The sequence below is a fragment of the Erinaceus europaeus genome, chromosome 17 (genome assembly GCF_950295315.1).
Source record: "Erinaceus europaeus chromosome 17, mEriEur2.1, whole genome shotgun sequence".
Classification (NCBI taxonomy): Eukaryota; Metazoa; Chordata; class Mammalia; order Eulipotyphla; family Erinaceidae; genus Erinaceus; species Erinaceus europaeus.
This window is the reverse complement of record NC_080178.1, coordinates 7,437,334-7,462,792: the sequence shown is the minus strand read 5'-3', so window position 1 is coordinate 7,462,792 and position 25,459 is coordinate 7,437,334. Positions and strand designations below refer to the sequence as shown.

Below are 25,459 nucleotides of genomic sequence, written 5' to 3'. Positions count from 1 at the left end.
ACCCATTCTATGGTATTTTGGCATGGCACCTGAACTGGCTAATAGAAGCTTGTTCAATGGACGTGTTGCTTTGGCTCAAATACACTCATCTAAAAAGGAAACTCGACATTACCTCTGTAAACAGGACACCGGTAGCACTCCGCATAAATAGAATCAATCAGGATCAATCAGACTCAAAGCCTGGAGCCCAGGAATTTTGAGAAGCCTATGAGAATGCTTCCATTTTCACATCTAAAACCAAAAGGAAAGCAAATAGATGTGACAGCCCGGATTATATTCTTAACATATGCCAAATGGAGTGATAACACAGAAAATTTAATCTGTTTTTAGTGGAGGAAAGGGCCCATCAGGAAAAAAAAAGGGGAAGGGGCTGAAGACAGTCTAGAGTGGCCCAGGAGGCGGTGCAGTGGACAAAGCACTGAACTCTCAAGCATAAGGTCTTGTGTTCAATCCCCAATCTTGCATGTGCCAGAGTGATGTTCTGATTCTTTCTCCCAACTCTCTCATGAATTTATGAATAACTTAAAAAAAAAAAGAAAGCTGAATGCAGTCCTAGCATGAATCTAACTCTGAAAGAAACACGCAACAACCTCTCTACATTCTAACTAATCCTGCCTGCTTCGGCCTCCTCTCTCCCATCCTTCCTTATTCTGTCTTCTGAAAGATCAGGGGACCAGGTGGTGGCACAAGGGACCAGGGTTTAAGCCCCAGTCCCCACCTGCAGGGTGAGAGAAGTTTCACAAATGATGAAACACTGCTGCAGGTATCTCTCTTTTTCTCTTCTTCTCTATCTCCCCTTCCCCCCTTGAGCACTTTGTTTCTCCATTCAATAAATAATAAAGAAAATATATTTTAGGGGCCGGGTGGTGGCACACCTGGTTGAGCGCACATGTTACAATGCACAAGGACCTGGGTTCAAGTCTCCACTTCCCATCTGTGGCAGGGGCAGAAAGTTTTGCAAGTGGTGAAGCAGGGCTGCAGGTGTCTCTTGCCCTCTCTATCTTTCCCTTCCCTCTCAATTTCTGACTGTCTCTCTCCAATAAATAAGTAAAGATTGTTTTTAAACAATTTAAAGAAAATATATTCTAAATACATAAATGAAAGGAGGTGAGCATGTATTAAAGATCTAGTAGTGGTCCGGGAGGTGGCGCAGTGGTTAAGGAACTAGACTCTCAAGCATGAGGGCCTGAGTTCAATCCCCGGCAGCACCAGAGTGATGTCTGGCCCTTTCTCTCTCTCTCTTCCTATCTTTCTCATTAATAAAATAAATTTAAAAAATTAAAAAATAAAGATCTAGTAACGGCAGACAGATATTTTGTTCTTGACAAGTCGGGAAGGGTCAAAAGAAATTGGGGGGAAAAGGGGGGGCAAGGGGTAGAGAGCACAATGGTTATATGAAGAGACTTTTATGCTTAGGAGCGCCAAAGTCCCAGATTTTTTTTTTTTTGCCTCCAGGGTTATCACTGGGGCTCAGTGCCTGCACTATGAGTCCACTGCTCCTGGAGGCTATTTTTTCTGTTTTGTTGCCTTTGTTATTTATAGTTGTTGTTGTTATTGCTGTCAGTGTTATTGGATAGAACAAAGAGAAATGGAGAGAGGAGGGGAAGACAGAGAGAGGGAGAGAAAGATAGACACCTGCAGACCTGCTTCACCGCTTGTGAAGCAACCCCCTTGCAGGTGGGGAGTCAGGGGCTTGAACCAGGAGCCTTTCTTATGCGGGTCCTTGCACTTCACTCCATGTGTGCTTAGCCCGCTGTATTACCACCTGACTCCCAAAGTCCCAGATTCTGTACCTGGCACCACTATAAGCCAAAGCTGATCAGTGCTCTTGTAAAAAATAAAATAAATAAAATGGGGGGGGGGGGAGTCGGGTGGTAGCACAGCGGTTAAGCTCAGGTAGCACAAAGCACAAGGACCAGCCTAATAATCCTGGTTCAAGGCCCCGGCTCCCCACCTGCAGGGGAGTCGCTTCACAGGCAGTGAAGCAGGTCTGCAGGTGTCTTTCTCTCCCTTCCCTTCTCTGTCTTCCCCTCCTCTCTCCATTTCTCTCTGTCCTATCCAACAACAAAGACAACAATAATAACTACAACAATAAAACAACAAGGGCAACAAAAAGGGAAAATGAATAAATAAATATTAAAAAAACTAAATTAAAAAATAAAATAAAATGGGTGGAGAGAGAGGAAAAAAATAAAAGAAGAAAGAAAAGGAACAATTTTCTCAATCTATGGTCTGTTATTATTAGGTTCTACCTAACATTGTTTGACACCCCTGCATCCGGTTCTTCCCATATTTGGGAGATGTTGGCTCTGATGCTGACGGGGACACTGACAACCAATACTTATTACAGTGGTCCAGGTTCATCGTCCGTGCTGACTGGATCCCAGGCCCAGTGCCAACGATGTTCATATTCAAATCTCACTTAATCCTCCCGGGGACTCTGGGAAGAAGATATTATTATCTCTGCTTTATGCACAGTCTGGAGTTTCTTGGGAAGTCAACTAACTTACCCAAAGTCCCTGAGAAAATGCCAGCGTTTTAAATACAGAGCTGCTTGACCCTGAATACCACGGTCGTTCTTTTTTCTTTTTCCATCCAAGTATTTTTGTAAGGTTCTTTTTTAAAAGATTTATTTATTTTATGAGAGAGACAGAGAGAGAGAGAGAGAGTGAGAATGAGAGAGAGAGAGAGAGAGAGAAAGAGAGAGAGAACCAAGCACACTGTATCATTACAAACAAAAAGCACCAGGGATTAAAGCTGGAGGGGGGGGGGTCTCACACATGCAAGTCCTGTGCCCTACGTACTGAGCTACCTTTGAACCCTAGCTTCTTAACCTCTAGGCTCCGTCTTCTTTTTCAGTTCTCTCTTTTCAGTTGATTTCATTTAATATTTTCTCTCTCCCTCCCTCCCCCTTCCTTCCTTCCTTCCTTCTTTCCTTCCCTTCTTTCTTTTTCTTTCTTTCTCCCTTTCTTTCTTTCTTTCTTTCTCCCTTTCTTCTCTTTCTCTTTTGAATCCTGTGTTTATTTATAGTTATGAATGGATAGTTATCTCCATGGCAAGACACTTTAAGAAAACAAAAACAGTGGGAAGTCCCTCTCCTTCCCACTTCAACCCGAGATGCCAGTTTCCCTCACCAAACTGATAAGTTACCATTCTCAGTTGCTTCACCATCCTGCCAGATTCACCCATGAATACTTAAAGACCATTTTTAGAGCAAGGCAAAACCACGGCTCTCAAACAGATAGAAAATGGATGCGCGTTCAAGATTTCCTTCTGCTCCTTAATAATGATGAAACCAGACGGGTGTTAGAATCAGAGAGGATCTGAAAACAGACATTTACAGATCAAGATTATTGAAAGGCACATGCACATAAATGCAAAACTAGGTTTTCCATGAGTTTGAGGGTGGAGGGGGTGGCCAGGAAGCCTCTATTGGAGAATTTACAGCCTTATAAAAATTATTGGGAGTCACCTGCTGCACTTTATGGAGCTGCATAGTAACTCAACCGTGATGACATGCACACTCAGAGAGAAAGAAACATGCCATGATGTGTGCTGGACAGTGGTTCACCTGGTTGAGCACATACATAACAGTCACAAGGACTGGGGTTCAAGGCCCTGGTCGCCACCTGTAGGGGGAAGCTTCATGAGTGGTGAATCCGTGCTGCAGGTGTTTCTCTGTCTCTCTCCCTCTAAATCCCCTTCCCTCTCAATTTCTCTCTGTGCTATCATATAGATAGTAAATAGATTAATCAATTAAAATAAAGAGAAAAATGTGTTGTATTTAGAAAACACCCTCTTCTTAAACTGAGAAATGCTTTGTCAGGGTCATAGGTATCCCTCCAGATGTCTCTCTCTCTCTCTCTCTCTCTCTCACCTCCAGGGATGTCACTGGGGCTTGGTGCTGGCACTACGAATCCATGGCTCTTGGCAGCCATTTATCTTCTCCCCTCCCCCCATTTTATTGGATAGGACAGAGAGAAATTGAGAGGGGAGGGGGAGATAGAGAGGGAGAGAGAAAGACATCTGCAGACCTGCTTCACCGCTCATCAAGCATCCTTACTTGAATCTAGACCCTACATCAATCCTTATGCACAGTATTTTTTGCACTTAACCAAATGTGTCACCATTCAGCAACCCCCTTCTCTATTTTTAAACATATTTTACTTATGGGAGAAAGACAGAGAGAGAAAGAGAGAGAGATACCAGAATGCTTGTCCACTTGTCAGCTCTGACTTGTGATGGTACTTGTGATGGGGATTGAACGTGGGACTTCAGAGCTTCAGGTATGAGAGTCCTTTACAGAACCATTATACCATCTCCCCAGGCCCCAGACACATCTCTGACTTGCAGACCTAAGTGTGCATACAGTAGTTCCTAAACACATGGACAAGGAACCATCTTGCCTATCATATCTGCAAGTATTTTTTCCCCAGCTCTTTTTCCAGATGCTCACTGAGACCCTCTGTCAATGACAGAGCTGTTAAGAAGGAGGGTTCTGAGGGAGCTGGGTGGTGGTGCAGCAGGTTAAGCGCACGTGGCGCAAAGCGCAAGGACCAGCATAAGGATCTCGGTTCGAGCCCCCGGCTCCCCACCTGCAGGGGAGTCACTTCACAAGCGGTGAAGCAGGTCTGCAGGTGTCTATCTATCTTTTTTTTTTTAAGATTTTATTTATTTATTTGTGAGAAATATAGGAGTAGAGAGAAAGAACCAGACATCACTCTGGCACATGTGCTGCCGGGGGTTGAACTCTGGGACCTCATGCTTGAGAGTCCAAAGCTTTATCACTTTGCCACCTCCCAGACCACAGGTGTCTATCTTTCTCTCCCTCTCTGTCTTCCCCTCCTCTCTCCATTTCTGTCTGTCCTATCCAACAACAATGACGACATCAATAACAACAGTAATAATTACAACAACAAACCACCAAGGGCAACAAAAAAAAAAAAGAGAGAGAGAAGAAGGAGGGTTCTTCGTCATCCAGGGGTGGAAGACTATTTTTCCCTGTGAAATTCCTGGAAAGGTCCTGAGCAGAGGTCAGCTGCCCTCACAGTATCCAGATACATGCCTGTCTGCAAGGCCAGAGCCCTCAGAGGGCAGGAAAGGGCTCTGGGGAGTGGGGGAAGAGAGGAAGGGTAGAAGCTGAGAGACAGGAAGTCAGCCAAAGGCAGAGAGTCCAGAGAAGGCCTCCTAGGCCAAGCAGCTAAAAAAATAGGCCTGGAGGAACCAGGAACGGTGAGGCCTACAGTAAGCAGGAGTTTTGTTTTTTTTTTTAAAGATTTTATTTATTTATTAATAAGAAAGATAGGAGGGAGGGAGGGAGGGAGGGAGAGAGAGAGAGAGAGAGAGAGAGAAAGAAAGAAAGAAAGAAAGAAAGAAAGAAAGAAAGAAAGAACCAGCTATCACTCTGGTACACGTGCTGCCAGGGATTGACCTCAGGATCTCATGCTTGAGAGTCTAGTGCATTAGCCGCTGCACCACCTCCTGGACCACAGGAATGTTTTTTTTTTTTTTCTGCTCTCCAGGGACCATCCTGACTTCTGCTCCAGCCACCTATTGCCTTCAGCCTACAAAACTGCCCAAGAGCCCCTGGTTTTGTTCTTGTTGTCTGTTTCTGTTTCTTTTTCATTTTTAAATTATGTTTCTTTATTTGTTGCATAGACAGCCAGAAACTGAGGGGCTAGGGGTGATAGAGAGGGAGAGAGGCAAAGAGACACCTACACCGCTAGCTACTACACCATTTGTGAAGCTGTCCTCCTGCAGGTGGGGGCCAGGGGGCGGGGCTTGAACCCAGGTCCTTGCACATTGTAACATGTGCGCTCAGCCAGGTGTGTTTGTTTGTTTTTCTCCAAGAGAAACCAATATGAGGCATAGAAGACATACCCCCTATCGCCCTGGCTACTTCTTGGCTGGCAGAGCAATCAAATGAATACCAGGCAGATTTGCAGGAGAAAAGAACAAATTCAGCTGTGCACAAATAAAGCCAGTGGAGCAAAATGAGGATGTAGACACCTGAGTTAAGGAGTTAAGGGAGTCGGGACGTAGTGCAGCGGGTTAAGTGCATGTGGTGTGAAGCACATGGACCGGAGTAAGGATCCCGGTACAAGCCCCTGACTCCCCACTTGCAGGGGCGTTGGTTCATATGCAGTGAAGCAGGTCTGCAGTTGTCTCTCTTTCTCTCCCCCTCTCTGTCTTCTCCTCCTCTCTCCATTTCTCTCTGTTCTATCTAACAACGATGACATCAATAATAACTACAATGACAACAACAACAAAAAGTATTAAGGGAGAGACCTGGGGCTTTAAGAAGACAGGGGTTGGGGGTTGGGGGCGTGGTACTCACAGGATAGGGTCTTGTGAGTCATAAACCAGAGACCAGATGTTCTGCGATTAGATATTTTCCTTGCCATTACATATTTCATCTCCGAATAGGGCCCTTTGACAGTACGGTTATTTGGGGAGATACATCTAAATCTGGGTATCACCCCCAATTTTGTCTTTTTTTAAAAAAATGGTTTACATGTAATTTTATTTATTTATTTGTTATTGAATAGAGACAGAGAAATCAGGAGCTGGGTGGTGGGAACCTGGTTAAGTGAACATGAAGACCAGGATTTGAGCCACTGCTTCTAACCTACAGGGCATCTGCTTAATGTGGAGCAGGTCTGCATGTCTGTCTGTCTGTCTGTCTGTCTATCTATCATCTCCCCATCCTCTCTCTCAATTTCTTTGTCCTCCCTAGTGAAAAAATAGGAAAACGGGAATCGTGCGGTAGCGAAATAGGTTAAGTGCACGTGATACAAAGTGCAAGGACTGACTTATGGATCCTGGTTCGAGCCCCCGGCTCCCCACCTGCAGGGGAGTCGCTTCACAGGCGGTGAAGCAGGTCTGCAGGTGTTTTATCTTTCTCTCCCCCTCTCTGTCTTCCCCTTCCCTCTCCATTTCTTTCTATCCTATCCAACAAGCGGTGAAGCAAGTCTGCAGGTGTCTTTCTCTCTCCCTCTCTGTCTTACCCTCCTCGCTCCATTTCTCTCTGTCCTATCCAACAAAAATGACATCAGTAACAACAACAATAATAACTACAACAATAAAACAACAAGGGTAACAAAAGGGAATACATCAATAAATATTTTTAAAAAATAGGAAAAAAGAAAGAAAGAAAGAAAGAGAAAAAATGGTCACCAGGAGTGGTGGATTTGTAGCGCTGACACAGCCGCAGTGATAACCCTGTTGGCAATGAGAAAGAGAGAGAGAAAGGGAGAGGGAGAGGGAGAGGGAGAGGGAGAGGGAGAGGGAGAGGGAGAGGGAGAAATTGATGGGGAAGGAGGAAATAGAACCTGCAGCTCAGCGGCACCACCCTTGAAGCTTCTTTCATACAGGTGGGGACTGGAGGTTTGAACCCAGGTCCTTACATATTATAACATGTAAGCTCAACCAGGTGCACTGCCACCCAGCAGCTGTTTGTTTTACTTTAATGAAATAAAGAGATACAGAGTGAGAGCAAGAGCGAGAGCAGAAGCGAGAGAGAGAGAGAGAGAGAGAGAGAGAGAGTCCAGAGCACTGTTCCACTTTGGCTAATGATGGTGTGAGGGATTGAGCCTGGGACTTTGGAGACTCAGGAATGACAATCTTTTTTTTGCATAACCTCTATATTATTTCCTCTGCCCTTCAATGTTCATTCTTCTCTGTAATTAAGGCAAAGGCAGAATTTTCTCATGAGCCTGAAGGGCCTCAGTTGACCTCAGCTAGAAATAATGTGCATGTCAAAGTGATACATGTGGTGTAGGCCTGTTCTGAACATCTTGGGGAGGTGTCATATTCACCAGAAATAAACACTTTTCCATTTTTAAAAAATATGTTTCCACTTTAAAGACAGAATGCTTGTATGACTAGGTAGTTCAGAATTAGAAAGGGTAGGGATGTGTGTGTATGAGGACACATAGTCCAGAGTGGTCGTCTACACACATCTACACACACACTTAAATGACAAGAACTGGGATTAGGGCCAGAGAGATAGCTCAACAGGTAGGTTGTGGATTTTGCCATGAATGTGATTCAGGTTTGAGCCTTGGCATCACAAGGGGGTACCAGAAAATCAGGGAAAGTTCTAATGCTGTGGTGCCCCTCCTCCTCTTCCTCTTTCCTCCTCCTCCTCCTTTTTAAAAAAATAAGATTATAAGTTAATAGGAGTGTATATATATTTATATATTTAATATTTATATTTATTTCCTTTTGCTGCCCTTGTTGTTTTATTGTTGTAGTTATTACTGATGCCATTGTTGTTGGATAGGACAGAGAGAAATGGAGAGAGGAGGGGAAGACAGAGAGCGGGAGAGAAAGACAGACACCTGCCAATCTGCTTCACAGCTTGTGAAGCGACTCCCCTGCAGTTGGGGAGCCAGCCGGAGCTCTAACCGGAATCCTTGCGCTGCTCCTTGTGCTTGACACTCTGTGTGCTTAACCCGCTGCGCTACTGCCGGAATCCCTAAAAAATATTTTAATTATTTATTATTGGATAGAGACAGAGAGAAATTGAGAGGAGGAGGGAGATAGAGAAAGAGAGAGAGAGAGAGAGACACCTTCAGCCCTGCTTCACTATTCATGAAGATTTGCCCCTGCAGATGGGGACCAGGGGCTTGAACTTGGGTCCTTGTGCACCGTAATGTGTGTACTCAACCAGGTACGCCACTGCCTGGCCTCTCTTTTCTTTAAAATGTTAAATTTATTATTTTCATGTGACAGAGTAGAGAGAAACTGAGAAGTTAGCGGGATAGAGAGGGAGACAAGCGTGAAGTTTTCCCCTTTTCGTGAAACTCTCCCAGCAGATGGATACGGGTGGGGTGGGGTGGGGCTTAAACCCGAGTCCTTGAGCAGGGTAACGTGCACTTAACCACATGCAACACCACCACAGACCTGTGTTTCCCTTTTGCTTGCCTTGCTTCTTCTCAAGTCCTGCCTGTCATCCCAGGGCTCGTCCTTCTCTTTCTGCTTTATTTCATTAACGTGATTCCTTCAAGTTCCACCCAAGCTATGGCAAAGAACATTTCATCATGTCTTACAGCAGGGTAGCATTCATTTCACTGGGCATATAACTTGGCAAATGTTCACGCTGATAAAGGATTGAGTGAAGGACTTCGGAGAATGGGTCTAACAGCGCCCTCTCGCGATGCTCTGCACCGAGCAACCCTCTGGAAGCAAAGTCCCACCAATTCCACCTGCACAAAGGGGTCCCCAGCTGCCAGCGGAGGGCATACTAATGCTACCCACCACCCCTCACCCGTCTATTTTTTCAGAGGTAGGGCACTGAGTCCAGAGAGGGGAAGTGACAAGTGACTTATCCCGGAGCTCCGGAAATTCGGTCTAAAGTTGGGGGGAGGTGTTCACTGAGCTTTTTTTTTTTTTGCAAAGCAAGCATCGTACACTGATGCAAGACAAACGAGGATTGGAGACCCGGGGAGCCGGGATCCCGGGGTGCTGGGGAGCAGCTCCCTTCCCAGGCCTTGCTCCCTTGCGTCCCTTTCCCTAATGGAGCTGAACTGGAATTGGAACTGGAACCCGGATGAGGTGGGGTGGAACCCCGAAGGCTCGCCGCCTGGTGCACAGCGCCCCCCAGTGGGACTCGAGGCCTGCGGACAAAGCACTGGTTCTCAGTGCTTCCTGGAGCCTCATCTCTCCAGAGCCCTGCCCCACTAGGGAAAAAGGCTGGGGGTATATATCCACTTGCCTACACCCATGTCCAGCAGAGAAGCAATTGCAGAAACTAGACTTTCCAGCTTCTGCACCTCATAAAGAATTTTGATCCATACTCCTAGAGGGTTAAATGAAATGATAGGGGAAGTAAACGACAGGCCTCTGCACACCCATTCCACCAGGACCTGAAGGAATCTTGTTTTTATATCATCAATAAAAGGGAAGCAAATCTGGGAAACACCAGAGGAATCCAGACACGGTTTTGCTTATGAAAAAAAAAGAGTGAGAAAGAAGGACACGTGGAAGTAGTAATAGGTGTAGGGGTGAACTAGAAAGGAAGTGAAGACAGGACTCTTAAAAAATAATAATGGGAGGGAGTCGGGCTGTAGCGCAGCGGGTTAAGCGCAGGTGGCGCAAAGCACAAGGACCGGCCTAAGGATCCCGGTTCGAGCCCCGGCTCCCCACCTGCAAGGGAGTCACTTCACAGGCGGTGAAGCAGGTCTGCAGGTGTCTATCTTTCTCTCCTCCTCTCTGTCTTCCCCTCCTCTCTCCATTTCTCTCTGTCCTATCCAACAACGACAACAACAATAATAACTACAACAATAAAAAAAACAAGGGCAACAAAGGGAATAAATAAAAATAAAATATTAAAAAGAGAGAGAAAAAGTTAAAAAAAATAATGGGAGGGAAAAAAATAATAATGGGAGGAAGTCGAGCGGTGGCGCAGCGGGTTAAGCACACATGGGGCAAAGTGCAAGGGCCGGCGTAAGGGTCCCGGTTCGAGCCCCCGGCTCCCCACCTGCAGGGGAGTTGCTTCACAGGCGGTGAAGCAGGTCTGTAGGTGTCTATCTCTCCTTCTCTCTGTCTTCCACTTCTCTCTCCATTTCTCTCTGTCCTATGCAACAACAACGACATCAATAACCACAACAGTGTTAAACAAGGGTAACAAAAGGGAAAATAAATAAATAAATATAAAAAAAATAATAATGGGGTGGTCCGGGAGGTGGTGCAGTGGATAAAGTGTCAGACTCTCAAGCATGATGTTCTGAGTTCAACCCCAGCAGCACATATACCAAGGTGATCACTTCTGATTCCTTCCCACTCCCACTGATCTTTCTCATCAATAAATAAATAAATCTTAAAAAATAATAATGGGGAAAATGTATATACATAGTTATAGATAGATAGTTATAGAATAAACCCGTATGGTGACCTTGGGAGAATTACTGCAATTTCTTTTTTTAATTTTAAAAATATTTTAATTTATTATTTATTTTCCCTTTTGTTGCAGTTATTATTGATGTCGTCATTGTTAGATAGGATAGAGAGAAATGGAGAAAGGTGGGGAAGACAGAGGGGAGAGAGAAAGATACATACCTGCAGACCTGCTTCACCGCCTGTGAAGCGACCCCACTGAAAGTGGGGAGCCGGGGGTTCGAACCAGGGTCCTTCTGCTTGTCCTTGCACTTTGCACCATGTGCGCTTAACCCGCTGCACTACCGCCCGACTCCCTGCAATTTCCAATGGAGGGGCTGGGGATACAGAACTCTGGTGGTGAGAACTGTATGGAATTTACACCTCTAGTATCTTACAGTTTTGTCAATTAATATTAAATCACTAATAAAAAATTACAATAAAAGAAGAGCGCTGGTTTCGGGGATCAAGCCCACCGCGTCAGTGTCCAGAGGGGGGCCGGGGTCATCTCCTTTTGGCTCAGCCTGGATAATGAGAATGGCTGTAAATCGTTCTTGGGCTCCCGAGGGCGGGACTCAGGTAGGCGGGGCTTTGGTGGGCGGTGCTCACGGAGGCGGGTTTTTTGTGGGCGGAGCTCCGGGAAGCGAGGCTTTAATAGGTGAGGCTATGGGGGCGTGGCGAAGTGGGCGTGGTTTTAGTGAGCGGGACTCCAGGGGCGGGGCTCCGTGGGCGGGGCTTTTGTGGCCGGACTCCTGTGGGCTGGGCTCCTAGAGGTGAGGTTCCCGGCCTCGGGGGCTCAGTCTGGCTAGAACCCGCCGGAAGCCCACTCTCCCAGCTGAGATGTCTGCAAGCAAGCGGGTGGTCAAGGTAACCGGGAGGGGATTACCACCCCCTGTCCCCACCTCCATCTCTCCATTCTCCCACCCCCAGGCTTCCCGGGCGCCCCTCTCTGTCCTAGTACCAGGCTGGCTGGGGTCTTGTCACCAGCGCCCCCTGATCGGAGCACGGGTGAGCTTTAGAGATGTTCTGGAGCTGGAGTGTTAATGCAGGAGAGAGGGATCCTGGAAGCGGATAGAACGGGGGTGTGCCTGCTCGCCTCTCCTCCCCCCTCCCACACACACTTGTTTCAGTTTCATTTCTCAGGTCCGAAACTTAAAGATAACATCTGAGTGAGTCTCAGGGGGTGGGGGTGGATTATGAACCCGGAGCCTGGATGAGGTCCTTGTCTTAGAAGAACCCATCGCCGCCCCCCCCCCCATGTTGCTTACATTAGGGTCTTTCCAGAGATGGGGGAAAGAGAATAGGAGCCAAGTGCCCTGAATAGTCATTCTAGGGAGACAAAGATGCCTGGGCAGACCTGGACAGGAGTGTCCTGGAGCAGGTGTCCTGAGGATGAATGTCTGCTATAGCTGAGCCCGCTCTAGGAGGTGGGGGGGGGTGGATGGGGGGCAGAGTTGGGCAAGAATCCTTCCTTCTTCCTAATTAGGGGTGCAGTCTGAAGCGAGGTCTGGAGGGGTGGGGAGGATCTCTCCTCCAAGGTAGGATACCCCAGGATATCTGGAGACTGGGATATAGCAACTTAAAAAAATATTTTATTTATTTATTTTTTCCTTTTTTTTCGTTTGTTTTTTAAATATTTATTTATTCCCTTTTTGTTGCCCTTGTTGTAGTTATTATTGTTGTTATTGATGTCGTTGTTGTTGGATAGGACAGAGAGAAATGGAGAGAGAGGGGAAGACAAAGAGGGGGAGAGAAAGACACCTGCAGGTCTGTTTCACCACCTGTGAAGCAACTCCCCTGCAGGTGTGGAGCCGGGGGCTGGAGCCGGGGGCTCGAACCGGGATCCTTATGCCGGTCCTTGTGCTTTGCGCCACCTGCGCTTAACCCGCTGCGCTACTGCCCGACTCCCTGTTTTGTTTTTTTTTTAGATAGAGACATAGAGGCAGAGAGAGAGAAAGAGTAAAAGAGGCCACAACGTTGCAACTTCTTTCAGTGCTGCTGGGGCCGGGTTCAAATATGGGTCACCCACAAGACAAAAGAGCATGTTATCCAAGTGAGTTATTTCACTGGCTTATTATTATTATTATTGTTATTATTATTATTTTGCATCCAGGGTTATTGCTGGGGCTCAGTGCCTGCACTATGAATCCATTGCTCCTACAGCCATTTATTTTATTTTATTTTTTTATAGGACAGAAAGAAATTGAGAGACAAGGAAGAGAGAGAGATAGACACTGTCATCAGAGTTCAGGGCGCCATGAGGCCGGGCTAGCTTCACGGGCGGGTAACAGAGACGACCAGAAACTCGTGGCTGAGCTGAGAACGCAGTTTAATTTTTATTCACGAGCCGGCAAGCAGTCTAACAACTTAATCACAACACAATAGGCTCCTCCATCTCTCTCCTCCAGCGGCAGCCACCTCTGGAACCCAGGAAGTACGTGATACGGGGCGGGAGAAGCGACTAAACCACAGTCTCCCGGAGGTGGGGGGGGGGGGCAGTGAGACCAAACCAATGTAACAGAATGATCATGCAAATAGACCACAACGTCAAGCAATGTAACAGAAGGGATCCCAGAAGCAGAACTAGAAGCATACCAACAAGACACTGGCAAATCTACTTCACTGCTTGTGAAGTGACCTCCCCCCCCCCAGGTAGAGAGCCAGGTACTTGAACCGGGGTCTTGTGCTTAGTACTCTGTGCGCCTAACCTGGTGTGCTACTGCCTAGCCCCTATTATTTTAAATTTTTAAACTGTCTTTATCTATTTATTGGATAGAGACAGCCAGAAATTGAGAGGTAAGGGAAAGAGTGACAGGGAGAGAGACAGAGAGACACCTGCAGCCCTGCTTCACCACTTGTAAAGCTTCCCCCTGCAGGTGGGGACCTGGGGGCTCGAATCTGGATCCTTGCACATTGTAACATGTGCATTCAACCAGGTATGCCATCACCTGGTGGCCCCTTTTTAAAAATTTTTTAAAATATACTTATTTACTATTGGATAGAGACAGAGAAATTGGGAGGGGAAGGGGAGAGAGAGAGAGACACCTGCAGCCCTGCTTCACCACTCAGGAAGCTTCCCCCTACAGGTGGGGACCAGGGGCTTGAACCTGTACCCTTGTGCACTTTAACGTGAGTGCTTAACCAGGTGTCCACCACCTGGACCTTATTTAAAAATATTTTATTGGGGGGGGTCGGGCGGTGGCGCAGTGGGTTAAGCGCATGTGGCCCAAAGCGCAAGGACCAGCGTAAGGATCCCGGTTCGAGCCCCCAGCTCTCCACCTGCAGGAGGGTCTCTTCACAGGTGGTGAAGCAAGTCTGCAGGTGTCTATCTTTCTCTCCCCCTCTCTGTCTTCCCCTCCTCTCTCCATTTCTCTCTGTCCTATCCAACGACGAAGAACATCAACAATGGCAATAATAATAACCACAACAAGGCTACAACAACAAGGGCAACAAAAGGGGGAACAATGGCCTCCAGGAGCGGTGCTGGCTCCGAGCCCAGCAATAACCCTGGAGGGAAAAAAAATATATATATATATATATTTTATTGGGGGGATTAATGGTTTACAGTCAGTAGTAAATATAGTTGTGGGTACATGTGTAAAATTTCTCTGAATTTTCTACAAAACACTCTGGGGACACCCCCCTCCTGTCTAGGTCTTCTTACACCGCTAGGCACCAGGACCCCAACGGAACCCTAGCAGAAAGAAAAAGAACCCTTTCACCTAGTGTTTCCCAGTGTTCCTGACCATGAACTGGCTCCTGTAAAGGGCTGTCTGTTGCCTTGCCCAGGGTACACTGTTCATTTGCTCCAACTGGGCTTTGAGCTTCTCAGTAAAGTGCATTTCTGATTTAAGTGTGTTTTTTTAAATTCCCTTTTGTTGCCCTTGTTTTATTGTTGTAGTTATTATTGATATCATCGTTGTTGAATAGGAGAGAAATGGAGAGAGGTGGTGAAGACAGAGAGGGGGAGAGAAAGATAGGCACCTGCAGACCTGCTTCACCGCCTGTGAAGCGACTCCCCCCCCCCTGCAGGTGGGGAGCCGGGGGTTTGAACCGAGCTCCTTGCAGTGCTCCTTGTGCTTGGCGCTCTGTGCGCTTAACCCACTGTGCTACCGCCCGACTCCCTGTTTTTTTTTTTTTTTTTTTTTAAGTTATCTTATTTGGTAGGGCAGGGCAAATCGAGAGGGAGATGGGATGGAGAAGGAGAGAAAAGAGAGACAGGCACTTGGAGCACTGCTCTACCACTCATGAAGCTTTCTCCCTGCAGATGGGAACCCTGGGGCTTGAACCAGGGCCCCTGTGCATTGTAACATGTTCACATAAGCAGGTGCACTACCACCTGGTCCTGGTAGAGTGCACTCCTGTTTCCTCAGTGGGACCCAGCTTTGCAAAGCCTCCCTACACACCTCTTTTCTTCCTTCCTTTCTTTCTTTCTTTCTTTCTTTCTTTCTTTCTTTCTTTCTCTCTTCATTTTTTCTCCTTCTTCTCCTTTTCCTTCTCCTCCTCCTCCTCCTTTTTCTCCTTCTCCTCTTTCTTCTTCTTCTCCTCCTTCTTCTTTCTTCTTCTCTTTTTACCAGAGCACTGCTCAGCTCTGATTTATGGTGGTGCAGGAGACTGAACCTGGGACTCTGGGGCCTCAGGCCATGAGAGTCTTTTTGCATAACCATTATGCTATCTTTCCCTGCCCTATTTATCTATTTTCTACCAGAGTTCTCAGGGATTGGTGCCTAAAGTGACTTTTAGTGACTTAAGAAAAAAAAAATCCCTCCTAGTGACTTTTATTTGAAAATGTTTTTTTTTTATTTTACTAAAAAATTTTTTTATTGGATAGAGAAAATTGAGAGGGAAGGGGAAGATGAGGAGAGAGAAAGAGAGACACCTGCACCTCCAGCCCTGCTTCACTGCTCGTAAAGCTGCCCTGCAGGTAGGGGTCAGGGGCTTGAACCCAAGTCCTTATGCACTGTAATGTGTGCACTTAATTGGCTGTGCCACTGCCTGCCCCCCCATCCCTATGACTTTTTTTTTTTTTTAAATAGAAACAGAGAGGAACAGAGGAGGGAAGAAGAGAAGGGAGGGGAGAGAAAGAGACACCGGTAGCCCTGCTCCACCACTTGCAAAGCTTCCCCCCTGCAGGTGGGAACCTGGGGCTTAAACTCTAGTCCTGATGCACTCTACCAGATACATCCCCACCTGACCCCATAAATAAAGATGATCAAACCCAAAGGGGCCAGGTGATAGCAGAGCTGCTTCGCTGCTTGTGAAAGCATCCCCCTTTGCAGGAGGAGAGCCGGGGGCTCAAACCCGGATCCTTGAACAGGTCCTTGCACTTAGTACTGCATGCACTTAGCCAGGCGCACCACTGCCACTCCCCCTTACGGGTGCTTTGCAGAGGCATGACACCCTTGTATTAGAGCAGTGGTGGATGGGATGGGGACAGACTGCCGCCAGGTTGAGTATTTAGAAGCCGAGAGACTTGCATTTCCCTGCCTCAGATCTTACAGGCTGAAGTCGCCCAAGTCACTTAGTATACTGAGCTGCTGTCTGCCATCTATGGGGGAGGTAAGATTTTTCCCAGCTTCTGTCCTCTGGCTATCTGTCCTCTTTGGGACTGGGGACAGCTTGTGGCTGGGACAGGGGACTGGTGTGGGCTAAGTGGCCCCCCTCTCGATGTCCCCACAGGAGTTGGAGGGCCTTCAGAATGAGCTTCCCCCATATCTACGGAACCTGACTTGCAAAGCTTCAGACGTTCTGCAGTGGCATGTCCTTCTCCTGCCTGTGAGTGACTCCGGGGACTCTGACCTTGGCTTGGGGTGGCAGAGGTCAGGGGTTTGGTCAGGAGACTGGGAGTGGGAGGAGAATCTTCCCTGTTTCTGTTTTTTTTAAAAATATTGATTTATTTTCCATTTTGGTTGCCTTTGTTGTTTTTATCATTATGGTTATTATTGTTGTTGTTATTGATATCGTTGTTGGATAGGAGAGAGAGAAATGGAGAGAGAAGGGGGTAGGGCAGTGGCGCAGTGGGTTAAGCACACATGGCACAAAGTGCAAGGACCTGCATAAGGACCCTGGTTTGAGCCCCTGGCTCCCCATCTGCAGGGGAGTCGCTTCACAGGCGGTGAAGCAGGTCTGCAGGTGTCTATCTTTTTCTCCCCCTCTGTGTCTCCCCCTCCTCTCTCCATTTCTCTGTCCTATCCAACAATGAACGACATCAACAATAACAATAATAACCACAACTAGGCTACAACAACAAGGGCAACAAAAGGGGGGAAAATGGCCTCCAGGAGCAGTGGATTCATGGTGCAGGCACTGAGCCCCAGCAATAACCCTGGAGGAGAAAAAAAAAAAAGAAAGAAGTGGAGAGAGGAGGGGAAGAGAAAGATAGACACCTGCAAACTTGCTTCACCACTTGTGAAGTGACCCCCCCTGCAGGTGGGGAGCCGGGGGCTGGCCCTTACGCCACCTGCGCTTAACCCACTGCGCTACCGCCGGATCCCCGAATCTTCCCTGCTTTACAATGCTTTCACTTAACTGGAGTTAATCAGAGGTCGTAGGTGGATGTTTCCATCTGGACAAAATGATTCCAGTCAAGGCAAACTGATGTTTGGGCTTAGAAGGCTCTTTCTTCAAAACTAGCCCCTGAGCCCACCATAGATGTTCCAACATTCTAATAGAAGGAGGAGGAGGAGAAGGTGGGTTGGGGGTGGAGAGAAAGGAGAGATGAGGATCTGGAAAGATCTGTAGGCTGAACGGCCCCTCGAAGACTCCTTCTCAGCGTATTCATTGCTTCTTGAGACGCTGTTGCTGGATGCTAGTTATTTGTTTTGTGTTTTTCCCTTCCAGAGTTATCGCTGGGGCTCGGTGCCTACACTACGAATCCACTGTTCCTGGCGGCCATCTTTTCTCCCATTTATTATTGTTGTTGCTGTTATTATTGTTGTTCTTCTAGTTGTTAGACAGGACAGAAATTAAGAGAGAAGGGGAAGATAGAGAGGGAGAGAGAAAGACACCTGCAGACCTGCGTCACGGCTTGTGAAGGGACCACCTTCCCCCCCTGTAGGTGGGAAGCCGGGGGCTCGAACAGGGATCCTTGTACTTCGCACTGTGTGCACTTAACCCGGTGTGCTACCATCTGCCCCCTGGATATTAGTTCGTGAAAGGGTCCTTGTGACACTAATAGTAAGAGAAGCTAAACCCCTTTGGGGTGGGTGAGACAGCTCACCTGAGAAGGGGCCCTGCTTTACCATGTGTACAAACCAGGTTAGAGGCTCCCATCCTCGTAACACTGAGGGGAATGTCAGTACTGCAGTGTCTCTCTTTTTCTTCTTCATTCCCCTCCCCCCACCCCAAGACTCATTTATTTATTACCGACTGAGTATCAAGGAGGATGGGCAGTGGTGCATCCAGTTAAGTGCACATAGTACTAAACACAAGGACCAGAGCAAGGATCTGGGTTCGAGCCCCTGACTCCCCACCTGCAGGGGGGATGCTTCACAAGTGGTGAAACAAGTCTGTACTAGTCTTTCTTTTTCCCTTTCTATCTCCCCCTCCTCTCTAATTTTCTCTCTGTTCTATCCAGTAAAAATGGGAAAAAATGCCAGCTAGGAGCTGTAGATTTGTAGTGCTGGCACCAAGCCCCAGCAATAACCCTGGATGTAAGAAAGAAATGAAGGAAAGAAGGAAGAAAGAAAGAAAGAAAGAAAGAAAGAAAGAAAGAATCAAAAGGGTCAGGTGGTGGTGCAACTGGCAAGTGTACACTATTTTGCACAGGACCCAGGTTCAAGTCCCCGGTCCCCACCTGCAGGGGGAAAGCTTCACAAGCATTGAAACAATGATGCTAGTGTCTCTGTCATTTTTCCTCTCTTTTAATTTAATTTATTTATTCCCTTTTGTTGCCCTTGTTTTATTATTATTATTATTATTGGACTTATTATTGTTGTTGTTATTGATGTCATTGTTGTTGGATAGGACAGAGAGAAATGGAGAGAGGAAGGGAAGACAGAGAGGGGGAGAGAAAGATAGACACCTGCAGACCTGCTTCACCACCTGTGAAGCGACACCCCTGCAGGTGGAGAAAACAAAAAGTGGCCACAGGAGCAGTGGATTCATAGTGCAGGCATGAGCCCCAGTGATAACACTGGAGGCAAACAACAACAACAACAACAAAAAAGATACAAGAAATCCAACAAAAAAGCAGTGTTGTTGGTCGGGTGGTAGCACTTTGGGTTAAGCGCACTTGGCACAAAGCATGGGGACCGGTGTAAGGATCCAGTGTAAGGACCGTTCGAGCCCCTGGCTCCCCACCTGCAGGGGAGTCGCTTCACAGGCGGTGAAGCAGGTCTGTAGATGTCTCTCTTTATCTCCCCCTCTCTGTCTCCCCCTCCTCTCTCCATTTCTCTCTGTCCTATCCAACAACAATGACATCAATAACAACGATAATAATAACCACAAGAATGGTAAAACAACCAGGGTAACAAAAGGGAAAAAATGGCCTCCAGGAGCAGTGGATTTGTGGTGCAGGCACCAAGTCCCAGCAATAACTCTGGAGGCAAAAAAAAAAAAGTGTTGCATTGAGTCCCCCAGACCTTGGAGGAAGTAGGACTTTTGTCTGCTGAGAAAGGTGGCAGGAAGCCATCTATGTCCAGTCTAACTCCTTCAGTTTAAAGATGAGGAAGCTGAGAACCAAGGATGCTCAAAAACACACTGAGAGCTGAAGATGCAGCTGGGCCAGGTGCTCACACACTCTCTTCCTGTCCATGTGTTTTAAAAAATATTTATTTATTTATGTATTTATTTATTTATACCCTTTTGTTGCCCTTGTTTTATTGTTGTAGTTATTGGATAGGACAGAGAGAAATGGAGAGAGGAGGGGAAGACAGAGAGGGGGAGGGAAAGACAGACACCTGCAGACCTGCTTCACCCCTTTGTGAAGTGACTTCCCTGCAGGTGGGGAGCCGGGGGGCTTGAACTGGGATCTTTAAGCCGGTCCTTGTGCTTCTTCGTGCCACGTGCGCTTAACCCACTGCGCTACGGCCAGACTCCCCCATGGTGCTTTTGAGCAGCAGAGGATGCCCAGGACAGCTGACAGGTTTGGGGGGCAGGGGTCCCTGGTCCAGGTCCCCGAAGAGTGATTCCGTACTCACTGTGCAACAAAGCTTAACCCCCTTCTCATGCACAGGAGAGACCACCTTACAACCTCAAGGCCTTCCACCTGACTGTCAGCTTCCCAAAGGAGTACCCACTGAAGCCCCCCAAGGTGAAGTTCACCACGGCTATCTACCACCCCGCTGTGGACAGCAACGGTGACGTCTGCCTGCCCATTATCAGCAAGGAGAACTGGAAGCCTCAAACCAGGATCTGCCAAGGTGGGGGCTCAGCCTTGTTCAAATGGGGCTGGCGGGGCGGGGGGGGGGGGGGTTGGAGCAGAGGCTGATATTTGAGTAGGAAAACCCTGAAGAGAGGAGACAGAAATTGGGAGGGAGGGGCCAGGCGGTAGCGCTGGGGTTAAGCGCACGTGGCGCAAAGTGCAAGGACCGGCTTAAGGATCCGGGTTCGAGCCCCCCGGCTCTCCACCTGTAGGGGAGTCGCTTCACAGGCTGTACAGCAGGTCTGCAGGTGTCTGTCTTTCTCTCCTTCTCTCTGTCTTCCCCCCCCCCTCCATTTCTCTCTGTCCTATCCAACAACAAAGACAGCAATAACAACAATAATAGTAACAACAACAATAAACAACAAAGGCAGCAAAAGGAAAAAAAAATGGCCTCCAGGAGCAGTGGATTCATAGTGCAGGCACCAAGCTCCAGCAATAACCCTGGAGGAAAAAAAAAAAGAAAGGTAGGGGCGGGGTGATGGTGCACTGGGTTGAGCAAGCACTTCTGTTCCAGTGCTCAAGGACCTGGGTTCAAGTTCCCAGTCTCCACCTGCATCGGGGAAGATTCAACAGCGGTGAAGCAGTGCTGCAGGTGGCTCTCTGTTTCTCCCCATCTCCTCCTACCCTCTTGATTTCTTTCTGGGCCTCCATCCATCCAACAAACAAATAAATAAAGGGGGCCAGGAGGTGGCACACCTGGTTACGTGCACGTTACCATGAGACAAAAGCCAGGCTCAAGCCCCTCATCCCCACCTGCAGAGGGGAAGGCTTCACGAGGACTGGAGCAGGTCTCCCGGTATCTCTCTTTCTTCTCCCTCCCTCTCATTTTCTTTTTGTCCTCTCCAATACAATAGAAAGAAATTTAAAAAAAGAAAAAAAAAGGGAGTTGGGCGGTAGTGCAGCGGGTTAAGCGCAAGTGGCGCAAAGCCAAAGGGCCGGCGTAAGGATCCTGGTTCCAGCCCCCAGTTCCCCATCTGTAGGTGGGGTCACTTCACAGGTGATGAAGCAGATTGGCAGGTGTCTGTCTTTCTCTCCCTCTCTCTGTCTTCCTCTCCTCTCTCCATTTCTCTCTGTCCTATCCAACAGTGACAACATCAATAATAACAACAACAATTATAACTACAATAACAATAAAAAACAACAAGGGCAACAAAAGGAAAAAAAAAATAAAATAAAAACCCTGTCTGCTGGGAGCAGTGGATTTGTAGTGCTGGTACTGAGCCTCAGTGATAAGCCTGGTGGCAATAAAAAAAAATAAAAATAAAATAAAATAAAATGGAAGGGTCCTGCTTCTTCTGTGGACCACGGTGGTCTCTGTTCCTCTCTCCGAAGAAGCAATGTCTATGGAATGTCAAGGGAAATGTGTCAGTTATGTCTGTATCCTTCTTCTAGTGAAAGTGGTTGTTTTTTTTTTCTTTTATTGTCAGAAAGAAAGAGGGGGTGGTCCAGGTTAAGCACACAGAGTACTAAGCACAAGGACCCACATAAGGATCCAGGTTTAAGCCCCTCCCCCCGACTCCCCACCTGCAGGGAGATCGCTTCACAAGGGGTGAAGCAGGTCTGCAGGTATCTGTCTTTCTCTCCCTCTATCTTCCCCTCCTCTCTCAGTTTCTCTTTCTCCTAGCCAATAAAATGGGGGAAAAAATGGCCGAAATGAGCAGTGGGTTTGTAGTGCTGCCACTGAGCTCCAGTGATAACACTGGAGGGTTAAAAAAAAAAAAGGTAGGATGGGATGGGGTGAGGATATCAAAACACTACTCTGTCCCAGCCAAGGCTCAAACCTGGGACCACATGCTTGTAAGTCCAAGATTCTAGCTGTGGAGCCACCTCCCTGGCCCCACTGGCACTTTATTTCTTTTCCCTTTTGTTGCCCTTACTGTTTTTTTATTGCCCTTACTGTTTTTTTATTGTTGTTATAGTTGTTATTGTTGTTGTTGTTGTTACTGATGTCATCATTGTTGGATAGGACAGAGAGAAATGGAGAGAGGAGGGGAAGACAGAGAGTGGAGAGAAAGATAGACACCTGCAGACCGAGAAAGACAGATACCTGCAGACCTGCCTCACCGCCTGTGAAGGGACTCCCCTGCTGATGGGGAGCTGGGGGCTTGAACCCGGATCCTTACACTGGTCCTTGCGCTTTGCGCCACGTGTGCTTAACCCGCTGCACTACTGCCCAACTCCCTCCACTGGAACTTTTTTCTTTACCTCTGCCTTGAAGTCCTGCACTGCCCTCTCTCCCCAGTTTTAGAAGCCCTCAGCATGCTGGTGAACAGACCAGAAGAGAGTCTACCCCTGCGGTTGTCACTGGCCCAGCAGCTGGAGCAGAACCCGGACCTGTTCAACCAGGAAGCCAGCGACTTCACCCTTGAGTTTGGAGAGGACCGGCCGTCCTAACTCTGGCTCTGACCCCCATCTGCACTGGATCCTGTCTGCATGGTGGACGGACACACCTTACAGACGTGAACATCACAGACATGGATGGAAGCCCACCACCCCTGAGCCAGTTTGCGGCTCATCCCATTTCATGCTTGCTTTTTCCCTTCTTAGGCTGTTACTCATCTCTCCCTCTCCCTCTCCCTCTCCTTCTCTATATGTCTGTGTCTATGTCTGTCTGCATGTACCGAGTTCAGGTTTACCTTCCTCTGCCCCAAAGCCTGTGTGTGTGTGTGTGTGTGTGTGTGTGTGTGTGTGTGTGTATGTTTTGCAGAGTTTCAACCCAGTCCCCCCCCAGTGTCCTCTGACATGGGTCACTTACTGGTCTCACTCAATTGCTCTGTCTTAAATATGCATGTCAGTTTGCAGAAAACTCAAGACACCAGCCAGAATCTTCCAAAGACCCTGGGGGGGGGGGCAGGCGGGGACCCTGAGGAATTAATTACCTGGCTTCAAATTAAAGATGGGACCTGCTTCAAGTGAACTAATGACTACCCCAGCTTCAAGTCTTATGTAACCCCAAATAGTATGGGGGAAACACTGGTCCTGAAAGACAAGCCCAGCCTTGGCTGGAGGGGGGCTTCAGCATGTCTTAGTGGGTCAATGTCCCCCACTGCACCCCCATTTTACAGATGAGGCCACTGAGGCACAGAATGCTTCACTGGACTGCCAGGCCCACACTACAGGCCATGGCCATGCCTATTACCTCCTGCCTTTGCACTCTGCTGACTGGTTTTTCACAGGCTGTTCTCATCAGCTCGAAATGATTTCAGAGTCTCTTCTCTAGCCTGTTTCTGAGTTCCCAAAACTGGGGGCGGGGGGGTTGTGGAAAGACCGCGAACTTGAAAAAAATGTCACCAGAGGCTGTCATATGTTTGTGTTCTACTATGGCCACTGTATTTTCATAAGCTAGGCACCAGGCACCAGGGATTGGGGTCCATTCTGCCACCTCATGTAACTCTCACAGCCACTCCACGAAGTCTGAAGTCCCAAGAGCCCCTTGCAGACTGAGACTCAAGAGCAGTGGACTCACTGATCCAAAGTCACCCAGCCAGTTACTGGTGGAACTGAGGCCACTGTCATTTCTCAGAGGCTGCTCAGGGGTGTGTGTGGGGGGGTTTATCAGAGGAGGAATCCCAGTAGTTGGGAAAGAGAGACACTTTGGGGCAGAGGAAGGGAGGCAGCACTGAGTGGCCAGACAGGCTTTTACAAAAGGATTTATTATTTTTTTATTGGGGGGGGGAAATCAATGGTTTACAGTCAACAGTAAATACAATGGTTGGTACATGTGTAACATTTCTGTTTTTTTGCAAAACAGTCTCACTCCCAGCCTAGGTCCTCCTCTACCATCTTGCACCAGGACCTGAGAGCCCTCCCTGCCTATCTACCCAGAGTCCCTTACTTTTATGTGATATACCTGTTTCCCCTTCTATTTTTTTTTCTTTTTCTCTTTTGTTATTGCTGGGACTTGGTGCTGGCACTGCAAATCCACTGCTCCTGAAGGCCATTTTTTTTTTTTTTAATTTTTACTGAACAAAACAGAGAGAAATCGAGAGGAGGGAAAATGGGGGGGAGTCGGGCGGTAGCGCAGTGGGTTAAGTGCACTTGGTTACAAGGACCGCGGAAGGATCATGGTTGAGCTCCTGCCTCCCCCCCTACAGGGGGGTCGCACCACAAGAGGTGAAGCAGGTCTTCAGGTGTCTCTCTTTCTCTCCCCCCTTTTTTTAAAGAATTAAAAACAGCTTTTTAAAATATTTATTTTCCCTATTGTTGTTGTAGTTATTATTGTTGTTGTTATTGATGCTGTTGTTGTTAGGACAGAGAGAAATGGAGAGAGGTGGGGAAGACAGAGAGGAGGAAAGGTAGATACTTGAAGACCTGCTTTACCACCTGTGAAGCGACTCCCCTGCAGGCGGGGAGCTGGGGGCTCGAACCGGGATCCTTACGCGGGTCCTTGTGCTTTGCGCCACCTGCGCTTAACCTGCTGCACTACCGCCTGACACCTTCTCTCCCCCTCTCTATCTTCCCCTTCTCTCTCCATTTCTCTCTGTTTTATCCAACAACAACAACAGCAGCGACAACAATAACTACAACAATGAAACAAGAGCAACAAAAGGAAATAAATAAATATTTTTTTAAAAAGATAGATACCTGCAGACCTGCTTCACTGCTTGTGAAGCATCTCCTCTGCAGGTGGGGAGCAGGGGGCTCAAACCCAGATCCTTGAGTGGGTCCTTCTGCATAGTATTATGTGTACTTAACTTGCTGCACCACCACCCAGCACCCTCCCCTTCTGTTCTTATTTCTCAACTTCTGTCTATGAGTGAGATCATCCCATATTTATGCTTCTCTTTATGGTTTAACTCATTTCACATGATTCATTTAAGCTCCATCCAAGATGAGATAAAGAAGGTGAACTCACCATTTTTAACAGCTGAGTAGTATTCCATTGTGTATATATACCACAATTTGCTCAGCCACTCATCTGTTGTTGGACACCTGGGTTGCTTCCAGGTTTTGGCTATTACAAATTGTGCTTCTAAGAATGTATGTGTACACAGACCTTTTTGGATGGGTGTGTTGGGTTCCTTAGGATAGATCCCCCAGGAGAGGAATTGCAGGATCATAGGGTAGGTCCATTTCTAGCCTTCTGAGAGTTCTCTAGACTGTTCTCCTCAGGGGTTGGAGCAATTCACATTCCCACCAGCAGTGCAGGAGGGTTCCTTTGTCCCCACAAACCTCTCCAGCATTTGTTGTTGCTATCATTTCTGATATATGACAAGT

General features: G+C 47.5%; 1 protein-coding gene across 2 annotated transcripts; it reads left to right on the top strand.

Annotated features, from left to right (window-relative positions):
• The first annotated feature begins 11,600 nt into the window (after positions 1–11,600).
• UBE2L6 (ubiquitin conjugating enzyme E2 L6) lies at positions 11,601–23,159 on the top strand. Of its 2 annotated transcripts, XM_007519469.3 has the most exons (4): positions 11,601–11,745; positions 16,558–16,653; positions 20,054–20,240; positions 22,485–23,159. In XM_007519469.3, exons 1-4 carry the CDS (start codon positions 11,719–11,721, stop codon positions 22,634–22,636), a joined length of 462 nt encoding a protein of 153 aa, XP_007519531.1. In that variant the 5' UTR covers positions 11,601–11,718; the 3' UTR covers positions 22,637–23,159. The 2 variants fall into 2 exon arrangements, with proteins under 2 accessions (XP_007519531.1, XP_060032218.1); XM_060176235.1 differs by lacking the exon at positions 16,558–16,653.
• Positions 23,160–25,459: the final 2,300 nt, after the last annotated feature.

Excerpts from the sequence above, each read along its gene's own strand:
- UBE2L6 (XM_007519469.3), top strand. The coding sequence starts at position 11,719 with ATGTCTGCAAGCAAGCGGGTGGTCAAG. Across the intron at positions 11,746-16,557 it reads CAAGCAAGCGGGTGGTCAAG|GAGTTGGAGGGCCTTCAGAA; the intron begins GTAACCGGGAGG and ends ATGTCCCCACAG. Across the intron at positions 16,654-20,053 it reads GGCATGTCCTTCTCCTGCCT|GAGAGACCACCTTACAACCT; the intron begins GTGAGTGACTCC and ends TCTCATGCACAG.